At 44.8% G+C, this 26,816-nt stretch overlaps 1 protein-coding gene and 1 pseudogene across 2 annotated transcripts; both read left to right on the top strand.

The window, feature by feature from the left end:
• LOC116217270 (uncharacterized) lies at positions 1 to 17,446 on the top strand (annotated as a pseudogene). The gene is made up of 7 exons (XR_014887090.1): positions 1 to 1,794; positions 1,948 to 2,121; positions 3,459 to 3,636; positions 4,530 to 5,265; positions 5,597 to 5,763; positions 8,394 to 8,484; positions 10,378 to 17,446. The product of XR_014887090.1 is annotated as an uncharacterized LOC116217270 (transcript).
• YWHAH (tyrosine 3-monooxygenase/tryptophan 5-monooxygenase activation protein eta) lies at positions 17,186 to 25,456 on the top strand. The gene is made up of 2 exons (XM_085238206.1): positions 17,186 to 17,591; positions 24,012 to 25,456. The coding sequence occupies exons 1-2, from the start codon at positions 17,505 to 17,507 to the stop codon at positions 24,666 to 24,668; spliced, it is 744 nt and encodes a 247-aa protein (XP_085094332.1). The 5' UTR covers positions 17,186 to 17,504; the 3' UTR covers positions 24,669 to 25,456.
• Positions 25,457 to 26,816: the final 1,360 nt, after the last annotated feature.

Raw genomic sequence — 26,816 nt, 5'->3', positions numbered from 1 at the left:
CAGGACCAGCATCCACCCTGCAGAGAACTCAGGGGCACTGACCACACGAAGCTGCTGATGAGAGGAAAAGGAGGAATCGGCTTGTTAGGATAAGTCTGTACGCAGTGAAAGGGGGATGTCTGCATTCCAGTACACAGTCACTGTCCAAGCAAATGGAAGGCAGCACACAGTGAGTGGGAGAAGTGGGCGTGGGGTGGGTGCAGGACCCTGGGTGGGTGGCAGTTCCTGTTCTCTGTGCTCACTGCACTGAGGGCAGTGGAGGGCTGGCACCTTCTCACTGCTATTCAGAGCTGATGCTGCAGTTCTGTCCCTAAAGGTGATTGTCCCCTATGCTCTACTCAGTGCTGTGAGAACTCAGCTGAGTGCTGTGTCCAGATGTGGGGTCCTCAGCAGAGGAGAGACATGGATTGGTTGGGATGCAGCCAGACAAGGGCCACAAAAATGTTCCAAGGGATGGGACACCTCCCTGTGAGGACAGGCTGAGCTGGGGCTGTGCAGCCTAGAGAGAAGGCTCCAGGGGGAGCTAAGAGCAGCCCTTTAGTATCTAAAGGGTTCTCTGTAAGAAAGCAACAGACCCTTTAGCAGAGTCTGAGTGATAGGATGAGAGGAAATGGTTTCAAACTAAAAGAGGGGAGATTTGGATTGAATATATGGAAGAAGTTGTTTACAATGGGGCGGTGAGGCACTGCACAGGGTGTCCAGAGAGGTGGTGGTGCCACATCCCTGCAGACACCCATGGTCAGGCGATGGGGCTGTGAGCACTGATGGAGCTGTGAGTGTCCCTGTGCAGTGCAAGCAGTGGAATCAGATGTCCTTTGGGGGTCCCTTCCCCTTCAAATGATTCTATGTTTCTGTTGTGTGATTGGAACTACTCACCTGTTAGTAGGTGGGACCCATCTAGGAAGGATGAGTTTGAACTGTGTGCTCATTCAGTTCACATAAATGTGTTAAAGTTAACAGTGCGTGTCTGATCCCCGTTAATATCTTAAAATACTCTGCTGTAACAGTAACTCATCATCTCTTCTACTGCAGCCTTACTCTGAAGGGACCGTGCGTGCAGTCTCTTTGGCAGAACAAGTGCTGAGGCGAGGGGGAGGGAAGGGAGGGATGCTCAGAGCATGCAGAGCCCAGGGGTCAGCAGGAGTTCACACCTGCAGGGCTGGGGGAGAACCTTCCAGGCTGGGCAGGCAGGTAGCAGGCTGCAGGTAGTGGGGCTGTGGTGGGAGGAAGGGCCAGCGTGGTGCTGCCCCGTGGGAGGTGTCCCTAGGGAGATGGGGAGCAGGCCCACTGCTGTGCTGCTGCCTGACCTGTCCGTCCCGCTGTGCCAGGGAGAAAAGCACCCTTCTTGTCCCTCAAGTGTCTCTATGCTTAATGTTGTAGTAGTTGGAAGCTGCAAGCAGTAGGCGTTAAGCTTTTATTCTCCATACCATAGGAATTAAAAATAGGAGAGACTTGTTTTTATCTAACCACAACCTTCTTCATTGCCTAGACAAGGTTTTCCGTGGGGCCTAAGCATGAAGTGGTTCATGGCCATGGTGAAAAGGAACAAATCCAAGGACCTGCTGCTGGAGCAGACAGCACAGCTCTGCCGGGAGCTGCAGGGCTCACCTCCTGCTCTGAAGCAGCTGGCTGGGGCTGTGGTGGGCTGCAGGCAGAGGATGCATTTTTCTCACTAACATCCACGTTGTCTGTGCTTGTGTGCTTGTCCACATCCATAAGGGACAGAGCAACACAGCCTGTGTGCTCCTGGAGGCAGGGATGTGTTCTTCTTTGCTTTGTGGAGACAAAAATAGGGTTTAAGTTGTTAAGGTTACAACAAACTGCAGTGAGTGAAGTATTTCCTGCTGGTGTAGTGGAAAGCTATGTGTGTGCAGTGGTTGTCCTGAAACAAAGGCCTCTTCTACTTTTTTACTTGAATGTGAATGGATCTTCTGGAGTCCAACTTGATCTCGTGCTCTGTTGTATACACAAATCCTTATTTCTGTCTCATGTGCACAGGAATCCTCACCTCCTTCCCTTTGCCCCAAAGGTGTGAAGAATAGGAAGTATTCAGAGGAAGCACACCAGCAGCTGTGCAGCTTTGCTGTAAGGGTGACAACAAAACCAAGCAAGAAGCAATGGGTAAGGGATATGATACTTGCAGTCAGGTGCCTTTGCCACAGAAAAGCAGCGTTCTGTGATCAAGGGTCTATAATTGATCTCATCATAAATCTGTCCTCAGAAGCCCTTGTGGAGCTGGGATTGCCCCCATTTGATCTTTCCCTAAAAGTTTCCTTAAAATAAATACATTAAAAAAAAAAAAAAAAAAAGAAGAAGAAGAAGAAGAAAAAAAGAAAAATGACGCTGAGTAATTTCACTTGCTTTGAACAAAAAGATCAAGGGAAGTTAAGTTCTTTGTTGGGCTTTAACAGGTTTGATTTTTGTGGGGATTGAACGTAGGCAGGGAAACAACCTTCACTCACGAGGGCTGTATTACGGTGATAAACAGTTCTGACTTGATTGGGCCGTAGGCTGTATGCAATTGCATTTTCCTCACTAGAACATTTTTTATACTGACTTATTGCATTAAACTCACAGAATTTGGGAGGGAAGACTGTTGATGTAAGCATGTATCTACCTTATTTGGATGCAGACAAAGTAACCTGTGAGTTATTTCAGTAACCTCGTGCGCCACTGTCTTGCAAGGTAAAAGCTTCAGGCTTTGAAGTCTGTCTGTGGTGCTCAGTTTGTCCCACACCCTTCTCCTGTAAGATGGGATGGCCGGGAGAAAAGGTCTGCAGCATAGAGATGGTTTGTTTCTTTTCACAAAGCAGGAACAACTTTCAAAATTCCGTTTAAACAAGAAACAAACAAACACAACATCAACAACAAACAGAATTGAGGGCATAATGAGGTTGTGCATGAAGAGGTACTAAAAGTCCCAGAAGGTCAGGATATGATAGCAACTTGTGCCTGAATTTTCAAACACATTCCTCATTTATGATATCTCATTATTCAATTTATGTAGTTTAATACAGCAGATGTTTTTCTGTGAATGTGATACAGATGTTTGCTCAGGGTTAGTGGGAGCTCCTTGGTGTTGTGAGTGCATTAGTGCTCGTGTCACGAGCGTTCTGCTGGTGATGTGAAGCTGTCATTCTGTGGAAAGAGCATGCCTTGAGGTTTCAAGCAGTATGTTGCGTGTTTAAATATAGCTGTATAAAATAACAGTAAATGGCTTCCTTTAGCAAACAAATTGCCTAGGAGAACAGGGTGAAATCTGTTTTCTGCCAACTGTTTTTGAGTTTATAAATCAATCTCCTTAATGGAATCCACACAGACTTATTGGAGACCGAGTGAACAAATGTCTCTGGTGGGTCTGAAAACTTTTGCCTCGCTGCCTTTGGAACTGAAGGGGAAGACTTGATAGTTTTACTTGTTCTTTTTTCCCTGCTCCCTCTCTGCACCTGGGTTTGCAGGAGGGATTGGCTCAGGACATGAACCTGCAGCCTGCTCAGGTCTATAACTGGTTTGCAAATTATTGATGATGTCAAAAATCCCATCATCTGCATATGGAACAAACTTATGCCCTGCGGGTGCTTCGACCACACAAAGGAGCAGCAGGATACAAAGCATCCTACACTCCACAAACTGCAGGTTTGTCTCTTGCTGATGGGCTTGGGATGTGGTCTAGAAAGCTGAAAACCTCCCCTGGGAAGAGAAGGATAGAGAAGAGTGTGGGTGCTGGAGGACTCTGCGTCAGTGGAGTTCCTCATCCCTTGGCTATGGGCTGTCCCTTCTACAGAAGCAGCAAGTACTAACAAGGCTTGTGCAGGGAAAGGTGAAAAGAGGTGCCAGAGTCAGAGGGCACTAAATGGAAGCTAATATACGACAGCCAGTAGGTTTTAGCTCTCAGCTTTGGGGTCAGGATGTGAATTTAAGAGACTGATCTGGGAACAAGATGCTATCTTTGCACTCTGTGCATCAGTCACATTTTTGCTGATGTTAATGGCTAGCGATCATTCACAACTTGCTATTTCATCTGTGGTCTTAGTGATCACCACTTATCAGCATTTTCTATCCTCTGTTGAAGAGAATGAAAGATGCCAGTGTTCATGTAGTGAAAAAGTTGGCACCTGCTTCTTTCTACATACAGCAGGGATCCAGTGCATCCCTACTGCAGCACCTTGCCTTCCACCTGCCTGGCCATTTTCACATTGCTTCTTTCTTGTGGACTTCCCAGTGCTGGGTTGGATGCAGAGTGCCTTCCAAAGGCAGCAAATAGTGATGGTTTAAAGGAGCACAATAATAGTTCGTAAACTTTTTCCTTAAAATGTGAAGAGGATTATTAGAATGCAGATATGTCATTCTGAGCTCCAGTCCATTCCCATAAAACCCATTCTTGTTGTGCTCCTTCACAGAGCCTTGACATAACTTCAGTCATGGGGGAAAATGAGGGTCTTGGTGCATTTGGCAAAATAAACCACTGTTGGATTGCTTCTTGGAGTAACTGTTCATGTTTCTTTGCATGCCTGGTTTGCACCATTCAGGTGGACTTTTTGTAAGCATCAGCTCTGAGCAGATGGAGACAGCCCTTGTGCCCTGTGACCTCCCAGGGTGGGAGCAATCAGCTGCAGATCTGGGTAAGTCTCCTGAAGGAATGCATTTAAAGATCTGGAATCCGGGTGATGTATGGAAATGTCTTTGCAGTTACAGTTCAGAGATGAAGCAACCCTTAAGCTTATGCATGGAACTGTCTTGCATTTCAGTTCCCAGGGAATATCACTTAGAGAGCCTTGACTCCACAAATGGGAACGGTCCGTGCCCTGCTTCAGGAAACTGGCATGTCTAGTAGTTAATCTACCACCTGCTGAGGACAGGTTTAGCCAGGGGGATCCCCCTTTTCAGCAGAGCAGCATGTCTGACTACAGCTTTACTCAGATCAGTGCACTGTGTGAAGTGAGGACATGCCAGGCTTCGCTGACCCCTCACATTGCTAAACAACCTCTAGTTTTTGTCACCAAGGCTCTGATGGAACCAGGAACCCACTTCAACTCTGCCATCCTGCAGCCCAGAGAAGCAGCAAGCAGTGTTGGTGCCTGCCCCCAGCTGAATAACTTTGCCCCATGCTCTTACATGTCCTTTACCTTCCCAGGTGAACATGTGCTAGAAGGGACCTGCCACAGCCTCCATGTGGATCCCAGTAACAGAAGGTCAATAAAACTGCATCCAGATTATTGCCCTGAAGGGTTTTCAATCACCCTTCAGGTGCTATCTGCTCACCTTGCCACTTGACAGGCTTCTGGCTTTTAAAACCTCTGTAAGTTCGTAAGACAAGTGCTAACTGAGCAGAGGCTGGATGCGCAGTGCTCATCTTCAACACTTTCTCACTTCTGCTTTCTCTCTCCTTCCTATCCAGTCTTGTTCAGCTTTCTCACCATATTTTTTCTTGTTCCTTTTCTTTAGAATAGCCTTGATGGGATGCATAACACCTGCTTTTGCTGTAGGCCTACAGACTGCTGTAGCTGCTGTTCAGGCAGCCCTTGGTGAATGTGCACAGGGAGGGGAAGACTAGCTGGGTCAGAGGTTGAAGTCATATTGTCTGTAATTATGTTTAATAGTAACATTTATTTCAGCAGGTGTCACAGCTCCCTTGAGCAGAGTCCCTCAGGTGGTTGGTTATATTGAGGCCAGTTCAGGAAGAGTCATTCAGCAGCCAAATTTAGAGGCTGAAAGCTTTGTCCTTAGAGGACAGCTAAGACCCTGGAAGCTATTCCTCCCACAGGTAAAAGAAGTGGAAAGCACAGGGCTTCTCAAAAGCATTGTCCTGATTTTCCTGTTGAAGAGAGCTGCAGAAAGTGTGGTAATGCATCTCATTCCAGGGCCTGGCTTTCTGCTTGCCCTCATCAGATTTTGCAGATATCTTTATCTGTGCACAGAAAATGGGACATACTGTATAAGCGTATGTGTGTTTTACAGTGTGGTTGGTACAAAGGAGATTCAGGGCCAGCATCATCAGAGAAGATATGTATCCCTCTCTAAAGCAGGTCTGGGTCTGGCTTCTAAGCTACTTGCCTGGTTTTCTTTTTGACTGGAAATTGTAACTTACACAGATCTCAGTGAGAGCTGACCCTGCACACTAGGTTGGTAGGGCCTGTACTTAATCTAAAACAGTCTGTGTTTGGGATTGGCAGTTTTGAACTGTGGCTGAGGGTGATGAAAGATGAATAAGGAATTGCTGGCAATATTTTGGCTAGATTTAAAATTGCACGTTCTGCCTCTAGAGTTGAGCTCATGTTTATTTTTAAAATACGTTCCAACACTAGAAGAAACCTATGGTGAATGTCTCCCTGTTGGGTATGTCAGCTGTGCCAGGAATCCACACGCCCTTTATCGTGTTCCTGGCAGAGACATGACCTGCTGCTTCTAGTGAGGATACAGCTATTTGGATTCCTGGTAATGCCTGTTTAGCCTGGTCCATATGTCCTCAAACCCTGAACTCCCCATAATACTGTGAATGCTATTGAATATCAGTCTCTTCAGAACTGATTGAGCCTTAGGTTGCAATTTCATCCAGGCCTTTCTGCAGTCACTCACTAGAGAGCCAGGAGACCTTGGGTGGGAAGCCTCAGGTGAGATCTCTCTTAGTGATGGGCAGTGAGCAAGAATCACTTTTGTTTGCAGGCAGGGCCCTGTTAGAAGTATGGTGTCACCCCAATTATCTTGAGCAATAATGATGAGATGAGCATCTCTCACGTGGGGACTTAGGAAGAAGTCATCAGCCTAAACTGAGGTAGATGAGTGTTGTTACCCTAGAAAGACAGGGCAGAGAAACTATCCCTGCTCTGCACATAAAACACAGAGAAGGAAATGTTTATCCAAGGTCATCCACCTGGAGTAGACATCTAATGTCACTGTTACTGCCTAGCCAGTGCCTGTCTGTCTGCTTCCTAAGTGCAGAGGTAGACCTAGAAGTCAGCCAAGGGAACCTTAATCTGCTCGTCTCATTTTAGAAGTGCTCACCTGGAAAGGACTTGGCCTGAAAGCTTATTAGACCAATTTCAGTTTATTTCTTTTATGGTCTTTTTACAGTCAGTCCTACGCGCTTGGGCTGCATCCAAACCTCTTACGCTCTACAGGGCTGTGAGGTGGGAGTGTGAGAGGGAGCTGGGCTGGGAGCTGACTGTCTCCATCTGCTCCTGCTGCCTGACGGGAAACTTTGATCCAGCTACTGGACTGGAAGTCCCTGTGGGACACCCAGCAGATGCCTGCCTTCACAGAGAGTGGTGGTGTATCTCCTTCACTCTTCTGGTTGGGACTGGTGGAATGTAGCCCAGCTAGTGTTTCATGCAGAATATAGCTCTCTTGTGCCTTACATTTCAAGCAGAAAAGCACACTGAACTCTGTGGAGCAAGACAAATTGCATTTATGATCCAGTATATTGATTTAGAAAATACTGGTGCCAGCATGTTGATTGCAGCTTACCGCTTCTTCCTGTGCTTCTGGGATGTCAGCTCAGAGCATAGGAATCCTGCCATTAGGCCCTTCCCTCCAACAGCCCTGTGCCCATGATACTGGCAGGCAGTGAGTCTCAGATCTGCTAAAGCAAGCTACTTTTTAGCACTTTTTGGTATAATTAAGCTATAGGACTTGTTGCTGAGGGTATTGTGCATGTTAAAATGTAAGTGAGCAATAAAAAAACAAATTGATGAGGGCAGGGGCTGAGCCCATTTGTCATTAGTAAATGTAATTGCAGCATAATGAAAATGAGCAAAATGAATGCAGCCTCCAGCAGAGCAGTCCCAAGGCTGACTGCTGAAACTTGGGAGCTTGGGAGAAACTTCTGTTAACTGACACTTTTGGTCTGGGTCTGTACAGTTGTGGTATGGGCAGCGTTGTTAGAGTACAGATACTTTTGGTGATGAACAGAGAGAGCACCCCATTATGGAGTACCCTGTGTCTCCTACTTGGCCTGGTGCCTGTGTGCTGTGACCTTTTTCCAGGTTGCATGGGGAAGCCACGTTCCCAGACTTCGTCTGACAGCCTTGAAAGGCTGTAGTAGAATTGCAGCTAATGTTGTGACTGCGTTTAAAGCTACTTTTGTGTGTTTTGACTATGAAGATCTCTGTTTTCAAAATATGTTCCAAGAGAGAGACATTTGGTAGACATCTCTTTGTTTATGGAGAGTGTTCTGGGGGCATAAGGCAAGTTGCAAAAGGAGATGTAGTCCTATATACTGCTCCTGGTTAGGCTAGTCCTCCCTGTGCAGAATATGTTTTTTCAGCCCTTAACAATTTGAATAAATGACAAAGGTTTGTAGTCAACAGAACTCTCAGCAGCCCCTCTTGTCCTGCTGCAAGACTACAGTAAATGGCATAAATACAAATGCCTTTGTACATCATCACATTTTCTTCCAGTCCCAGACAGACTGTGGTTGGCAGTCCTCAGTGCCCACCTGTTTCTTCACCCTGCGTAGAAGAAAGCCAAGCCCTGGGACAGAGCCAGGTAAGAGAACACACCTAATGTTCCTAGAAGGGAGCTCAGACACACACGCCATCCAGCTGTAGCACTCTCACAGGAGATGTGAAATCTCACATCGTATGTTGTGTGACTCATATATAATCTAAGCATATCTTTGGAATCCAGTTCACTGTAAGCTTGGCATTTTCACGGTAGCATCGAGCAGATGCTAGGACAGTTTGTTGGTTTTGCTACTTGGGTTGCTTAACAGATCCTGATTTTACTAAAAATATCATTGGAACAATGGCCTGTGTAGATCCAAAGTATCATTTACATTTTGAGCAGCAGAGGATTCACCTAGCACCGTGGAGATGACAGTAAGGTGGCTGCTTGAGTGCCCTCCCCCTTCTGAAAGGTTCTGCGGAATTTAACTCAGCTCTCTGAAACCTGTTCAAATCTTTCACGTCATTTTCACTTCCAAATTTGATGTTGCTGAGGAGATTTTGCAGTGTTCTGAGATGGCCGAGAGCACTTTACAGAATAGTGGTATTATAGGAAATGATAAAAGAATTGACTTCCCTTCCATGACCTAAACTCAGTCTGTATACTTTCTTTTGCTTTTTAGGAGGTAGAGAATTAAACTCAGAAATTTACTGCTTTCAAGGGGATGGGAGCACATCCATGAATGAAATGTTACTTAAAAATAGGACCCAAGAAAGCCCTATTTAAACTGTAGAGTGAGCTGTTTGTCAAGTTTATTTTCTGGCTTCAAGCGTATTTTTTTGCTTCAACCAGTGAGTTAGCATGCATTTCCATTTCTCTTGCAATGTAAGCTGCCAGAGAAAACCTTTTTGAAAGAGATTTTTGAAAAGCAGGAGACTGTATCTTCTGGCCTCATTATGGGAAGTGGCTGCAGCTCTGAGGGCAGTAACAGAACCTCTTTAGAGCCTTTGAAAGCATCAATATAAAGATCTGTATCTTGGAAAGTGGCCTTTTTACCAGCCATAATGGGAGCCAGATGAGAAGGAAAGCTTTGGGTATTAATAATGAATGAGCCTTTTCTAAGATTTCCCGAGTATGCAGTCTCTGTAGCTAGAGTTTTCCTCTTGCTATTTTGGATTTATGCACTGATTTTGTGATTGTACAGAAACGTGACACTCAGTGGTGCAATATGGGCTGGGGAACAAGATACCATGTGATGTCTGCAGATGTCAAAAGGTGACACTTTCAAATCTTTGTAATAATTAGCCAGTTTGGGAATTCAGAAGAGCAGCTTTTGCATTTTTTTTTTAACGTGTGCTGTAGGAAAATGAAGAGCGTGAATGGGTAAATGATTTTACAGCATTTGATAGGCTTCCTGGGTGCCCTGTGTCTTGTAGGATAAACTTCCCCTAGACTTGCTGTGGGGTTATGCAGATGTTTATTTCCTGTGTCTGAACCACAGAGATGCAGATGTACACACACAACTTTCAGTTTGTTCTTTGTGGGTCACGTCACATATCAAAATGAGAGTAGAACAAAAACCAGCTAACTCATTTTGGAAATGTTTCTTTCCCTTCCTGAACAGAGCTCCCTTGCCCAAGTGATCGTTCCCATCTTCATTAATTACTTTATGCTGGTTTTACCCTCCACTGTTAACTTATTTTTATACTGAGCCGGTGCCTTGGGCAAAAAGAAAGGGATTGCTCTTCTCTGTATTACGAACTGCACACAGATTGTGCTTGCCATTTTTACACCCACACCTTGTACAGGTGGATTACTCTACCTGAACTCAGAGGGGAACAAAGATTTTGTCCCTTCACACACACTGCTCACTACTGACATTCCCTCCCATCCTACAGTCCTGTGCCTCTGTACATCTGCCCAAAGCTCTTCCATGGTGAGAAACTGCACTTAAGATCCTATGTGGTAAAGCTTTGATTCCCTCCTGTCTTTCAGGTCCTGGAGGGTCTGGCTGGTGACCCATGGAGCAGTGACACGACCCAGGCAGCACGGCTGCACTCTGAATGCTGAGCAAGGACAAATGTGCCCCACCTGCAGAGATGCCCAGTGCGGACTGCACTTCTCCAGCAGAAACCTCATTCTTTCCTGGTTTTCTTTATATTTTAAATGAATGAGGAGTTTGATGTGGAGATGAGGAGCAGAAGGAATGGGGCAGAAGGATGAGGGCCTTTTCAAACAGTAAAGCTTACTAAACTGGGCTTTGTAGCTAAGAGTTTTGCAAAGGATGTAAGAAGGTAGATTGTGGATTGGACGTTTTCACTGGAGCAGTCTGAAGCTTTTCTGAAGATGTGAAAAATACCAAGTCAGTGATTCTGTGGCAGTAGCTGGTCAGGTCTCAGTCCTTCATTACATCCTGAAGGCATGTGAAACCCAACGGAAACGGAGGAAAACCTGTTATTTGGATGTGGCGTTTCAAACCCCACACCTGGGCACGATTACGCTGTGTCCCTGGTGCACCCAGTGTTCATTCCCTGGCTCTCCCTTGGGATGCCGTTTTCCCGTTGGCTGCTTTGTGCTCACAGCCCGCTGACCAAGGGTTGCGTGTGCCTTCACACAGTCTCCTTTAACAGTGGGGCGCTGGGTGAACCGCTGCTGCTACGCAGGGAGAGAAAGGCGGGACGCGTGTCCCTCAGCGGCCCAGCACCCTTTAGCCGCTCTCTCTCCCCTCTCCAAAGGGTCCTCCTGCCCTGAACCGCCCAGCAGGACCGCTGAGCAGAGGCGCTCCTCCCGCCGTCCGGCGCCATGGCGGCCGAGCCGCCTTCCTATTGGCCACCCTCCCCGGAGTGCCGGTAGCAACAGCGACAAATATATCTCCCCGCCTCCTGATTGGCTGCCGCCTCCCGCCGAGCCGTGGCAACAGCGGGGTGGGCGGGCGGGTGCGCTGCGACCGTTGGCGGGCGGAGCGGCTGTGGGGAGGTGGGCTGTTGTCCCATTCGTGCTGTTTGAACCCCGTTGGTCAGGTATTTGTGCTGTGGTGGGAAGGATCTGCGCCCTGCCTGTTGTGGAAAGAGGATAAAACAGTGAGGTGGCTTTAGTGCAGAAGTCACCCGTGTTAGCAAAATTCTCTTTGGGTCTCGATAGTCCTTTGAATGAGATACCAATAAGATGCTTTATTTCTCAGAGCTTATGAGACAGCACTGTGATTTAGTTGGCAGTGCTGCACATCATCTGTACAGCTGAATGGAGCCTGGGCGTGCCTTTCCCTGCTGCTGAAGATACAGGTTCATGTACAGCAATGCCTCTGTTACAGTGAAAAGCATTTCCCTTTGCTCTCAGATGTTGGCGACCGCTGCCTGCCAAGGAGATGATACAGATTAGATGAATGTTACTACACCTGTATAGGTGTGAGCACTGTGTTTTAAGCAGTTGAAGAATGTGGTTACTATGGCTGTTTGATGTAAAATGGCAGGTCTGATCAGCAGAACTGTGGAGTGCTGGAAACGAATCCCCACCAAATTGCATCTGGAAAAGGCTTTGCAGCTGAAGCAGAATCAAAGTTTTTTCTCTTGCACTTCATTTAATGAATTTCATCTCCAGATTTGGCACAGTTGCTCTCTGGAGGACCATTGCATTTTCTAGGTCATTTCCCAAATGAAATAACTTATTACTTCTCCATAAACTTACCTTAGGTGATTCAAAGTTTGATATGTGAAATCCAGCAAATTAGAAGTACTCCTGTTTAAGAGACATGAAGTCCAGCGGCTGAAGTACAGTATATTCCAGCCTGCCAGCATCTCTGCTTACACCACCTGGATGCTGAATCTGCATGGAACACATCAGAGGAGCTCATAGCGTTAGGGTGAGAAGTTGCAAGCAGTGCCTGCAGATCTCAGTGCTTCCATCAGCAAGCATAGGCTGGAGGCACTGCTGTGCAGCAGAGGAAGAGATCAAGTGAACCTGAACCCCAGTGGCACTCGGCACCTGGCCTCCTGCCTGCGGTGCTGGGTGGAGCTGGTCTTCCAGCCTGATCTTCCAGGGACAGCGTAGTGGAGTTCTTTGTGTTATGCTCACGTTTGAGTTGTTCCCTTTGTGTATTACTTTGTTCTTGTTTCCTAGATGTGATTTACATCCTCATTGTGATCTGGATTCACTGTCCTGCCATATGTAGTGAGCTCTGGATGTGTTTATGTTCTTCTGTGGAGCTGTAATTAGAAATGCTCTGAGCATGTGACTGACCTTCCCTGAACTGAATGTACTGTACCTGCTGTTGTCATTCCTCCTCCTCAACATGGTGTGCCCTAGCAAAGAGAGGAGCTTGCCCTAGATAGGAGAAACAACGCCATTTTTATCTTAACATGCATAGAAGAGCCCAAAGAACAGTACTTATGTTAACAGGTCCCAGAAAAGAGGTGGAAATCTGGTTGTGTTTTCAAACTGTAGTTCCTTAGCTGCTGTAGAAGCAAGGATGCTTTCCCAATGGGCAGGCACACGTGTTTCCCAGCACTGCTGATGAGATCAGACCAAGTGTTGCCTACCAGCCTTCTCGGTTGGAACTGTGGCATGGAAATGGCAGCAGAGAGATCCTGTGTGGCAGCTGCCCATGAATAGCTTTTCTGAAGTAATCCACTACAGCACAAAAGAAGATTAATGACATGAGGTGCTGCTCTCCCTGCTTTCCTGTGCCGTGACAGCTATGAGCTATCATTGTTACTGAATGGGCTCACCTGAGGCCCACTCTGGACAAATGTCAGGAGACAACTTCAAGGCCCATCTTTTCAGGAAGCTTCTTGTTCTGGGTGCCGGGCTCAACATGCTTAGGGCCTCATTTTCAGAAGAAATGAGCACTTACAGAGGCTTGAGTAGAGCACCTGGAATAAGGGTCCACTTTAGGAAATGTTGGTAAAGGTATTTTATCTCTGCGCTTCATTAGTCTGATCCCCAAAGTCTTTCATCCTGTGTTCTGCAGTGCAAGGTCATTGTTTCAGATCAATCATTTTCAGTGGGATTTAATCCAGTTCTGAGTCAAGTTAATCCATTTTGAAGAGAAGTAAAAATTAATTTGTCAAGAAAGATCTGGGCATATTTCTTAAATGTTTGCTGATACTGAGTCCATAATTGTGTAGCCCTGCACGAGATGTTTTGGGATAGTTCCAGAAGTGCTGGATGTGGAAATTCTGACTTTATCCATAGGTTGCAAATGCTCAGCACCTCTGAAAAGCCCTGAGGTGGAGTAGGGTTGTTGGGGTTTCTGCATGTGGATGTGTGTGTGTGTTTGACTTTCAGTATTCACTTAGCATAGACGTCTTTTACACATAGAGGCTTTCAGCAATAGGATGCTCAGGTGCAAGTTCGCGATAAGCAAGCTTTTTTTTTTTTTTTCCCATTTATGTTTGTAAATTCTGATTGTATCCCTTTGATTACATAAAGAATGAAAATGCATTCTTGTATCTGGACCAAGCGTTATGGTTTGAAGCAGCTCTTGAAGGGTTAAAACTGCTTTCAATTAGGTGCTGTGTTCTTGCCACTGAAAGAAACCCCCACAACTGAGCATGCTTCATAGCCTTCTGTGCATATCCCTGAATCATTCTGGCACCTAAAAACACTGCCATAATCTTTTATTCAGACATAGCACTCATTCTTCACTGGACTCCAAAATGAGCAAGTGCTCGAAAACAGCACATTTTGCCAGAGAGCTCTGAGGATCAGCTACTGTCTGCATGGGATTTTGAACATGCAAAAGGCTGCTGTGTCTGAATGCAGGGCAGTGATCCCTAGTGGGGTTGGTATATGTGTCCGCTCCCCTGAGGGAGGAAGGGCTTCACAGATGTTGTGCAAATTACTGCCCTTTTCCTCCTCTTGGTGCAGATACGCACTATGCACCGCTCACAGCATGAGCCCTGCTGCTTCTGAGCAGCACTCCGCCGGTGCCATCTTTCTCCCTTCACTCTAGCTTTTACCTTTGAGTTATGAGGGAGGTTCTGTAAGAGTGATTGAAGATTTAATAAGAACTTGAAATATGGCAAGTAGTAGAATATTTTCACACACACTGTGACAGCCTAAAGAGTTCTGTTGCTTGTTAAACTCTGCTGTACGGTTTGGCCAGAAATATATCATTGAAATTATAGTCCCTTGAGGTTTGGAAAAGAATCATCACACTTCAGCTACACCCACTCCTATCTTCTGCTCTGATCTTGTCATTGGTTACAGCACCTTCCCTCCCTGATGTGCACTTATATCACTTTGTTGTGGGGTTGTGCTGCCAGGATTCTAACAATAAAAAATGCAGATGGTCCTAAGCCTGTGAAACAACCTGTCCTGTTGTGCTCCACAGTTCCAGCACTTCCAGGATCAGATGCTCAGACTCCCCACCTCTTTGTCTCCCTGCCCGACTCTACTTCCTGCCATGTGGTGCAGATGCTGGTTAACCTGCACGGCTCACTCCTTGCTTCTCTTCTGGTTTTTCACTGCTTTGTCCCCAAGCCTGTATCATTTAGCAGCTCCCTATGTAAAACACTTCCATGCTGCAGCTCCAGAAATGAAACAGATGGTGGCAGGGATGTTACCGTGTGGCTGCCTTGATGCTGTGAGTCTCAGGAGTAGTCCTGCATAGGCTGGAGGCACTGCTGTGCAGCAGAGGAAGAGATCAAGAGATCTGTGCAAGAGAGGAAGAGGTGTGTGTGCTGCCAGAGCAACCAAACAGGTTGCCCAGGAGGCTGGGCAGGCTCCAATACACCATGTGGCCGTTCCCCAGTTGCCTTTCCTTGTCAGTGTGCCCTGTGGCTTGTGCCCTCAGCTGAACATCAGCATTGGGCTGCTCCCCTGTGTGGCTGCCGTGCTGTCCCCAGAGCCCCGCACAGCGAGCTGGCTCAGCCTTCCAGCAGGGAGCTATTTGTGGAGCAGCAGGGCTGGCCAGCACACTTAGATGTGCCTGTGGAGCAGAGCCACTGCCTGAGATCATGGGGCAATTATCAGAACCATGAGTTTCTCCATCTACAGATTCTCTCTGGGTGTGGTTGCTGTGCCAGCAGCTCTAAATCCTGCCTTGTGAGCTCTGCTGGGAACATGGAGCTCTGGGACATGATGGCTGATGCCTGGCATCTGAACTTTAGCAGGAGGATGAGTTAGGTGCTTTGACACCACATTCAGCACTCAGTAAAAGATCTGCTGACATTTCTTTTTCTTTCTTTTTCTTTCTTTCTTTCTTTCTTTCTTTCTTTCTTTCTTTCTTTCTTTCTTTCTTTCTTTCTTTCTTTCTTTCTTTCTTTCTTTCTTTCTTTCTTTCTTTCTTTCTTTCTTTCTTTCTTTCTTTCTTTCTTTCTTTCTTTCTTTCTTTCTTTCTTTCTTTCTTTTTCTTTCTTTCTTTCTTTCTTTCTTTCTTTCTTTCTTTCTTTCTTTCTTTCTTTCTTTCTTTCTTTCTTTCTTTCTTTCTTTCTTTCTTTCTTTCTTTCTTTCTTTCTTTCTTTCTTTCTTTCTTTCTTTCTTTCTTTCTTTCTTTCTTTCTTTCTTTCTTTCTTTCTTTCTTTCTTTCTTTCTTTCTTTCTTTCTTTCTTTTTTGTAACCCAGTTTACAATTACTGTAGCAGATTAAGACTGCACAAGCTCTGATTTTTTTTCTCCTTGTTCCTTATAGATTCTGGGAGCTGCACTGCTGTTGTAGCTGAAGGTTGGAGCATCAGATGCTGTATATGAGGGCTGCTCCAAAAGTAATGCCTTCTATTTTATCATGTTGGCTCACTGGTGGTACAGCAGTAGAGGTCGAACCTCCCCATCTCCCTCCCCATTACATCCTGTTGCTGAATGACAGATGGCAGCAGAGGGACACTCTGACAGAATGGTGTCTGACATGGAGGTGCGTTTGAAGCAAAAGTATGTCATTGAATTCCTCCGCGTGGAAAAAATAGCACCCATTGACGCTTGCTGGATGGTTCTGGTGTGAAGTGGTGATGAGTAAACTCTCCATAAAGAAAAGGTTCACAACGAGCCCTCAGCAAGTAAGGTGTCATGCACTGCCTGCTGGCAGAGCAACCTGGCCGAACCATCAGCTCTGAGTGCTACCCTGCCTGCTGGCTGGGCCGAGGGCTCCAACTTCCACCTGGCTGCCACGAGGTCAGTGATGTTACATATCACCGTGTGCACTCAGAGCTGGGAATCTCTGAGATGCTTTAGACTGGTAAATAGCCATTATACAGAAGCTTCGATTAAAAAGAAGAAAAAAAAAAAGGAATAAAAAGCACTTTGAGAATGTTTTCGTGGATATACCCATATATATTTGCTGGATTAACGCACGCTCTGTGGCTCAGTGGGTGAGTGGTTCTAGAAACACTGCGACCTGCTTTCTGTGGAGCTGCAGCACGGCAGCAGGCAGGGCAGGCACGGAGCGCTGGGTGTTGCGCGGAGCCCCGGGCGCGCACCGCCAGCCCTGCACACAGCAGCGCGTTGCGCGGCGCTGTTCCTTAGCGACCATCTTGACGTACGGTCGCTCGATCTCTTAAAGAGCTCAACTATTAAAAAGCAAGACACCGGCAAAGCTCTGAAGATGGGGACCAGAGCCGAGCAGCCGCGCCCGGGGCCGCACAGAGCCGCGCTGCGGGGCGCCGCCCGGCTCCGCAATGCCCACCGCCCACCTCCACCTTTGCAGCAGTAAAATGCAGCACTCGCAGCGCGCATGCGCCTCCCCCCGGCCGGCGCCCCGGGATGGCTATTTATAGCAAGTGACGTCATCTAGAAATAGAACGCGAGGGAGCAGCGCCCCCCTCCCCTCCCCTGCAGTCCCCTCGGCTCCGCCCCCTCGTTGCCTTCCTAGCGCGCAGGCGCAGGCGGCGGCAGCAGCGCGAGGCTCCGAGCCGGGCGGAGAGGCGCGAGCTGCACGCGGCGCTGAGGGGAAGCAGCGAGCGCGCGGCTGCAGCCCGTGAGCGCGAGGCGCCGACCGTCACCCGGCGCGTGAGGCGCGGCGAGCCTAACGGTCGCCCCCGGCGAGCGGGCGGGAGGCGGCGGCCGCGCTGCGCTCTCCACGCGCGCTCGTATCCTCGCACCGCCCGCGCGTCCCGAGGCGCGGACCCCCGCCCCTCTCCTCACCGTCTGAGGGGCTCAGCGCCCGGCCCGGCAGCCACCACGGAAGCGGCTATGGGGGACCGAGAGCAGCTGCTGCAGCGAGCCCGTCTGGCCGAGCAGGCGGAGAGATACGACGACATGGCCTCGGCCATGAAGTCGGTGAGTGGGGCGGGCGGCGGGACGGCGGAACGGGGGGGGAGTGAGGAAGGACGTCCGGGCCGGCGCGGGGTGGGTCCGGGCAGGATGCGGCCGCCGCGTCCCGCCTGTGGCGGTGAGGAAAGGAGGGGGGGTTGGGCGGGAGCAGGGCCGTCCGGCGGGGAATGCTCCCGATGCTCCCGCCTTGCGGAGCCCCGCAGCCCCCGTCCCTCCGGAGCTGGTTTTCTCCCTCCCTCGTTTCTCTCTCCCCCTCGTAACGACGCCCGCGCCTCCCGCTCCGTCCCTGCCCGGGGGTGTGGCCGGCCCTGCGCCGCCAATCGGGCGCGGTGCGGAGCGGCCGTTTGAACGCCGCCCGCCTCAGGGCGGAGGGAGCGCGCTGAGCAGCCCCGCCACCCCGCGCCTGGGGCTGAGAGCGGGCGGTGCGACCCATCCGGGGCTGAAGGGGCGCGGGGCGGGGTGGGATGGCCGCGGGGGGGAGGGGGGGCTGAGCAGCGCGCGGCAGGAGGAGCCCCTTCCTTTTCTAGAGGGTTCTGCCGTACAGGCTCCGAATAGGGGCCTCCCACGGGCGCGAGCGCTGCGATTCGAAGATGGAACTGTGATCGCATCCGGGTATAGAAGCTGCTCGCTGCACGCAGAATCTGTTTCCTAAGCTTTAATGTTGCCTTCTTGCCTCTTTTTGTAGGGCAACGTTCTCAGTGCGTTCCTTACACAGTTGAATACTGATATGTGTTTAACACTAAGCTACAGCTGCGATGAAGGTGAATTGTACTGACCTGTTTGTACTGGTACATAATAAAACTGGAGAATGACCAAACTTCATGTCTAGTGTCTCTTTTTAAAAAACAAAACATATCTGAATTCTGAAGCCCGTGTTAATGCTGGTAAATGTTTAGCAAAGACCATTACGGTCTTTGCTGTATTTAATTGCAACTGATTTACTCTTGTTGATCTCTTTTTTTTTTTTTTGTGAGCACCAAAAGGCCCCAAGAGGACCCTGGTTTCTCTTAAATAATGCTGCATAAAGACATGAATGGACTTTGGTTTGAAAGAGCAGCTGCAAATCAAGTTCACATCATGGATAGATTCTTGCAAAAGGTCTCCTTCAGGGACTGTGTGATGTATGTTACATCTCTTAAATGAGGGCAGGAGTCAGACATTTATTTTATCTTTTTAATGTCTAACTTTTTATAGTGGCATAATAAACCCTAGCATCAGTCTAGTTCTAAAGCACAAATACTTCTGAGTATCTCAATATTAAATGCAGTTGATATAAGCTGTCTTTCAGTGATATTATTAGAATTCCTGATACCTACAGTGAAGTAGTAACAGCTTCATTCATTTGGAGAACACTTTTCATCACTAGTTCTGAAGGATGCAACCAAGAAATCACTAAAATCCACTGCTGCTCTGGAAGGCATCATTTCTAGCTGTAGCTGGTAGCTCTTTTTCCCCCAGCCATTGCTGATCTGCAGCATATATATGGCTCCCTGAACGTGTGAAGCAAAAAGAACATGGTTGCTGTGTCACGAGATATGTAAAGTAGAAGTAACTAGTATCAATGTCCTGTTGGCATCTTAAGCTGAACTACTGCTCAGTTTTCATTCATTGAGTTCTGGTATTCTGTAATGTCATTTTGCTTTGCAAGAAGTTGTATAATTATGAGCTTCTGTAACTTGGAGCTTGCTAACGCTGTAGATGAGTTTCCTTAGCATGTATGAAATGTTACAAGTACCGAAATATAAAAAATTAGGCTGAATTTAAAGGGCAACAGTTGCCTCCTATTAGGCTGTTCATGTAATCTTTCTTCTTAAGGTTCGAGTTGATTTTATAGGTGTGAGCTGAAGCACATTGTGCACTCAGATGTTAGACTTCCTTCAGCAGGAAGCCAGTGTTGTAAATCGGATATCTAGTCTCAATGCAGGATATTTTTATTTGAAAAGATTCTTAAAAATATTTGCATAACGTATTTGATTCTTTTTTAATGGTGCTGTGTGAAAATGCCGTATTTCCAGTGTAATGGAAATGCAAATGGTTAATTTCAGCTCCAGGTATTTATCAGCGTGTTTCTGCAGCACACAATATTGTCAGCAGCCTGGCAGTTGCTCTTAAAGCATAACGTGATAAAGATTATTGTAGCAAAAGCATATTTGTACAATATTTGGGACTTCAGTGAAGAAAAAACATGACGAGATTCTTATCAGCTGTTGATATAAAACTGGAGAAACACTCATTGTTCAGTCCTGTCTGTTCAGTCTTCTATAGAAAAGCCAGATGATACAGCTGTTGTAGCTTAAATAAGGAACCTGCTGTTAAAGAATACAATTTTTGTTTGTTCTTAGAATTTTGCTATTTCTGCTTGTATCTGTACTTACAATAGAAGTATACTTCTATTAGTAGCTATTTATCTATGTAATTAAGTTGCTGTTACAAATCAATGGGTTTAGTCAATATTATTTTCATAGAAAGTACATGCATATGTAAAAGTGCCTCTACCAAATTACATCCTTGCAAGGACAGTGGCAATCTCACTGCATTAAGTGCCACTTTAAGGTTCCAACTGTTTGAAGTAATCCTAACGGTAGGTAAAAACTGGCTTCCAAACACACTGGGGAAAAATGTGCTGTTATTGTAAGAGTGTTAAAAGTGCTCATTTGTTGGAATAAATATTGTTCCAACAAATTATTGAGCAGATTGGGAACATGAATGCTTTTGGTATTACACTTCCAGAAATTGACTTTAAATGTTGATTATAAATACTAAATAGCTGAATAGTTTTGCTTTGTAAACTGAGTCAGTCAGTGTTAATTCCAGTATATAGCAGTATGTAGTAGTTTTTTAATCTGTATTGCTTTTCTCGTACAGGTACCTAGCAGATACTGAAAATTGAGATGAATCTCAGTTATGTGAGATGTGTAATTTTGAAATGAGGGATGTGAAAGACATTTACTTCACTCTGAGAATGTTGAGTGTTGGTATAATCTAGAGCTTTAATGTGAGCAATATCCTTCCCTGCTGTGAGATGATTTCCACTGTGGTTTTATACCGTAAATGTATGTGTAACAAAAAAAAACGAACCTGAAGCCACCCGATGCAAGGGGCTGCTCTGGCTTAAATGAATTCGTCTGGTTTGTTCAGAAATAATGAACAGTATTCATTATGGACCTTCTCAGGATAGTTGTAATGATGAAATGTGGTTTTCCTGCTCAGGTACAGTCTTTTGCTGCAGCAGCTCATTAAGGACTTACCGAGCTCTGACAACTGTGTGCAGTCACACACGTGCAGTTTACCTGGATCAGACTGATGCCATTAGGTAACCTGACAGTGCATTCATCTGCTATCAATTACAGAACCATTGCTTTCGTGAGTTTTCAATGTACAATTAACTTGGCTTGATGGGGCCCATGTAGGATCACACTAATGGAAGTCAGTTCTGCTCTAGGAAGCCCAGTGTTGTGGCCAGGATTCCTTTTATGTACTTCCATTTCTTTCTCACTTAACTATGAGAGCACTTGGACAAAGAGCTGAGGAGGAGATACCTCTAAGTACTATAGAACCAAAATTTAGAGGTTTTTTTTAACACTTGTGAACTGCTAGTAGATCATAGCCTGTATATTCAACTGGCATTATCTTGCAGTCCTTAGCAAGATGTTGCAGACTTTGGTGTCAGAAGTATGTTTGCATAAGAAAAGTAGAGTTACACATCAGGAAGTTAACACTACTTTGAAGTCATACTACAGACTTTTTTCTCTTAAGTGCTCTTGTTTTTCCTGATAGCCACTATAAAAAACACTAGATCAAAAAAGTAGAAGTGCATTTCTTAAGCAATCATCAACTCCTGATAACACTTTAGGTGGAATGGAAAACAAGGAACATTTCCTTTAGCATTTCAAGTTTTCTTTACTACATCATCCCAACACGAAGAGAAACATGTCTGTTTTTATGTAATTTGCTGATGTATCTGAAATAGATAAAGCTGGTGATAAGCATTGATTTCCTTTCATTCTAGCTTCTGGTAATATAGCTGTTTGTGTTAGGGCTGTAGGTGTGATTTTTACGTATGTCTGCACAAAGGGTCAGCATTCTTTTAGCTAGGATGGAGGCTAGTTTGCATTTGTCCTCCAGAAATCACCTTTGAGATGAGATGGAAAGGGTTCAGCATTAATGAAATAAAAATGGAGAGGTGGGGTGAAAATGACACTGACATCCTGAAGGTTGTTGAAAGATGACACTGGAAAGACGAGTTCCACTGCAAGCATTGGAAACTTCTGCCATGGAAAGAATCACCAGTGGGAAACAACTCTTGTTATGCTGAGTTCCTGCACTCCTGCTAGGTGCTGCTCACATGAAAAATAATTGTCAGTTTTTACCTTAAGTTAACAGCATCTGCCAAGGGGTATGAGTACGCTTCTGAGTGTAATGGTACTGACACTTCAATTGTACTCTATCTGAAAAGTATTTCACTTTAATTTCAATTATGGAGAAGGAAAGAAAGGTGGAAAGGCATTTGAGGGGTCAGTCTTTTGCAAGTGCTGTATCCTGTGCACGTCCAGTTTATGAATCAGCGTTTTCAGGGTGGATGTTGTGATGCATTTTCTGCAATTGAAAATGAGTAACGTCTGAAGAGAGAAAACAGGCTAGGAAAAAATCTAGAATACTCTTTCAAGGCTAATGATACTGCTGTAGGATTATACTTTGTCTTGTGACAAATAGGATGAAATTTTGAAAATAGTTTCCATCTCCATACGTAAATACACCAGCTGTAGCATAGTAAACATGTAGGTTTACATCTTGTTTTTTTGATGGTTCTTATGGCATTTGTTAGATGCTGCAGAGTACTATTTAGATGTCCACCACTGGAATGACCAAGTAATTATTAACCTCTGGTGATTTTGATTTTTTTAATACTATTTTTGTAAAAGCAAACACTATCGTAACAGACTGGGGCAATAGAAAGGCCTTAGCTAAGCTTCACATCTGAGGGAATTGATGTCTTTACTAGAGATGATGATGGAGGTGGGTCTGAGTAGAGATTGTGTCTGGGAAAATGGGGTGTGGAAGCTGTGAAGAAGCTTGTGACAATTACATTGAGTTGATTCCTGTGCATTTACCATCTGTAGGTTGTCTGTCATTGTATCAGGGTGGGCACAGCAGTGTCTTTTGGGAGTTCAGCTCCCAGAGCTGTAGGGAAAAGGCATTTTGGAGGTAATTCAATTTGAAGTAATCTCCCTTTCTGAGAAAGTTAATTTTTATAATTATTTTTCAGGCTTGGCAGGATCCATGCTTACTGGAGAGTTACACTGCTTACACCAGTGGTCTCAAAGGAGTGTAAATATTTGCGACAGTTACTTGTAGCTTGCAAATTTGGCTGCAGACACTGCGTGTCATGGAAATACGCACTTTTTTGGGAAGTAGTTAATTTTAGCAGTGCATAAGCAATGATAGTTTTATCTTCAATTGGAAGTGCATATCCTTACAATTCTAGTGACTTCCAATGCAACTAATCAAGTATGTGTAAAGTAGTGGAGCTGTGATTTTCAATTTAATTCCTATTAACTTAATTTCACATTTGTAAACTTGCAAAATTTGAACAAATTCGAGTGACTATAAGTCTGAAAGGCCTTTTTTCTAATCAGCGCAAAGTGAAGTAGGGCTAGATGTAGTCTTGGATGTTCTACCCTTCCCTTACTGCACCTTTAGTAGTAAGAACTTAGGTTTTTTTCCTAAAAACAAAAAAAAAAACAACAAACACACAAAGAAAACAACCCCAATTGTTCCACCTATGCAATTTCTTCTATATCCTATCCTTCGAACTTGCCTGCAGCCACCAGTCAACAGAAATCAGGCTAACTTGTGTATTGCTCTGTGTAATTGCTCACTCAGTGAATGAAAGACAGTATGAAGCACTAATTCCATCTGTACTATGCAGAGCATAATCCTAATGGCTGCAGCGCTTCCATCTCTGCTGTTGAACGAAAAAAAAGCAGCAAAGGAAAGAAATACAAGAGCTGCAGCAGTTTCCAGTGTCTGTGCTGTGTTCCAGATTCATAAAACTGATACTCTAGGTACCTTTAAATTCATTGTTAAGTTTGTAGTCTGCATAATTATAGCTAAGACTTGTAGGAGTTAAATCCTCCGAATGCTTCTTTGTTACACCAGTCTGACTCACTTTTTTGGTGAATCTGCTTTGTAATGGGTTTTAAATACCAGTTCTATTACAGCAGAACTGGGGGGAGTTTCATTCTTTTGTGTCTCGACTGCAGAAACAGCTTTCAAGTTTAAATGTTACAAACTGTTTTCTGGCTAGAAGGAATTTTGAGATCCAGGAGGAATTTTGAATTTTGGATTTCATGATGGAGGTGCTGAAAGAAATTTGTTATTTCTGAAGATAAGCCCTTTGAATTTGATCTTTGTGTGTATTTTCAGGTAACTGAGCTGAATGAGCCTCTCTCAAATGAGGACAGAAACCTGCTGTCTGTAGCCTACAAGAACGTAGTTGGAGCTAGACGATCCTCCTGGCGTGTCATCAGCAGCATAGAGCAGAAGACTATGGCTGATGGGAATGAGAAGAAGCTGGAGAAGGTCAAAGCCTATAGGGAGAAGATAGAAAAGGAACTTGAGACAGTCTGCAATGATGTTTTGGCTCTCCTCGATAAGTACTTGATCAAGAACTGCAATGACTTCCAGTATGAGAGCAAGGTTTTTTATCTGAAAATGAAAGGAGATTATTACCGCTATTTGGCAGAAGTTGCTGCTGGAGAGAAGAAGAACAGTGTTGTGGAAGCCTCAGAAGCTGCCTATAAGGAGGCCTTTGAAATCAGCAAAGAGCACATGCAGCCTACTCACCCAATTAGGCTTGGGCTGGCACTCAATTTCTCCGTGTTCTACTATGAAATCCAGAATGCTCCTGAGCAAGCCTGCCTTTTAGCCAAACAAGCCTTTGATGATGCCATAGCAGAGCTGGACACACTAAATGAGGATTCCTACAAGGACTCCACTCTCATCATGCAGTTACTTCGAGATAACCTCACTCTGTGGACGAGTGACCAGCAAGATGAAGAAGCAGGAGAAGGCAATAATTAAAAAGCTTTCCTGTGATCTGTCTTTCATCCACTTCACAATCCCTGTCATCACCAATATTACCTTGCCACAGTCACACTAAATATCTAGTGCTAAGCATATCTGTATTGTACAGCTGTTCAGATTTGCTGTCCACTTTATCAAGAAGCAGTTTCAGATGAGCCTTCATGGGTGTTGATGGATTGATTGGTTTATTGGCCCTAGTTATCTTAGTTGCACTTCAACAGTGCAGAAAGATATATATATTAAATGAGGCATTTTTAGTTTGCCTGTTGATTAGAACAGATGGGAAAGAATAATGGAAAAAACGATTGAAGATGATTAGATTCCAGTTTAAATTTTTGCCATTTGAAATGAGCTGACTGTTCTGTTAAGCAGTACATTTTGTGCATGCAAAGTAAACTAGCCACCTCAATTTTTTTTCAGTCAATGCAAACAGTTAAGCTGATGTGAAATGACAACCCTGTTCATCAGTTTACAATAAACTGTTTGAAATGTGAAGTTTTGGTAGCAAATTTTTTTTTGCCTCTTAACTTATGTGCACAGTTTATTTTAATGCAGTGCATCTACCTAAGAGTTTTGATACTTGTAACCTTTTGCAGTTGTTTTGAAGAATCATGAATTTATTTTTTGTAAACTCTTTGGCTGTTTAGTTGTCTGTGTATTCTGACAACACTATGTCAATATTAGCCCATGTTAAGATGGATGACCGAGATGCCAGACTTCTAAATTAAATGTTTTGGAATTAAATAAAATAAAATGCTGCTTCGGGGAATATTATCTCTACATAAGCTGTCCTGTCTTTTGTTCAGAGCAAAGACTGAGTTACTTAATATATCACTGCTAAGTTAAAACATTTCATTAATGAGAAGATATCTCGTACACTAAAAACAAATATCAGTATGGTAAAAAGAAGAAAGAAGCCCACAGCAATCTAGAATGATACTTCTAACCTGAGGTAAAATGGAGTTTCTAAGGTATGTGTTAGTTTATTTACTTGGTAGAGCAGCTGTAAAGGAGTTCTGCTCAGAAACTAAAAAGTAGTATAGAATATTACTTGTTTACACCAATGTAGAGACTTATATTATTTTCTCCTGTCTACAGTAACTTCTAAAGTGTTTTTTTTTTCCCCCAGAAGTGCTAACCACCAAATTGTAATTACACATTAAAATTCCAGTAGTTATTTTGTATTTACCTAATTCTAGCAGAAGCAGTATTTATTCTTAGAGAATGCCTCTCTGTTCTAGCGAACTTAAATCTAGTCCCCAGACTTACATTTTGCTTCTTTCTCCCCAACAGTTAGAATATATTTATTGGTTCCATCCATACTTCTGTACTGATGTATTACAGAAGCAGGAAAAGTTAGCTGTTGTTGTGTTACGTGTGGCTGTATCCAGACTGCTACTGGCACCTGGGCTAGCTCAAAAATCATGTAAGTTCTCAATTCATCTAAATCCATTTTTCTGTGACTTAATAAACACTGGTGGCCTAAATGCCCACAGCAAGAACTTCTTATGCTTTTTAAAAACTGTAAGCTGCTTTCTTTTAAATATCTGGAGAATGAGATTTTTTTAAGGATAGATTTATTCATATATTTTCTAGTCTCCTAGGTGATTCTAGATATATCTATATTAGTTACGTTTGTGGTAATCAGAAGGCTTGTACAACATCTGAAAAAGGTGTAAGTTAATCTTGATGTTGTGCTGTTGTATGATCTGGACGTGCTCGATTCCTTACTAAAGCACCTTGAATTATGTCCTTAATACCAATTACTGCTGTGTGCCCATGGCCTACTCTGGAAGTTATTTTTTCCTGTATGCTCTTTGCTCGTACAGTACATAGATGTTTGGTTTCCCCCTACCCCTAATTACTTATTAGAGCCTTCTGGCCAAGAAAACTCTTTTTGGACTTTACCTGTCTCAGATATGGTGCTTCTACATTTTTTCTTCCTTTTTTTCCTCTCAAATATACATACCTGCCAAACGGAACTGAAATGAAATTTTGACAATAAAATTGCCTTTTTATATTGAAACACTGTAGCTAGTTAATCACTGTTGGTAATTGCTGAATTTATTTTTTTCAGTTTTTGTAGGTACTAATATATATGTATACATGCATACGTGTATATATGTATATATACATATATATAGT

This window comes from Meleagris gallopavo, chromosome 17 (assembly GCF_905368555.1).
Source record: "Meleagris gallopavo chromosome 17, MGAL_WU_HG_1.1, whole genome shotgun sequence".
Lineage (NCBI taxonomy): Eukaryota > Metazoa > Chordata > Aves > Galliformes > Phasianidae > Meleagris > Meleagris gallopavo.
This window is presented reverse-complemented; position numbering and strand designations above follow the sequence as displayed.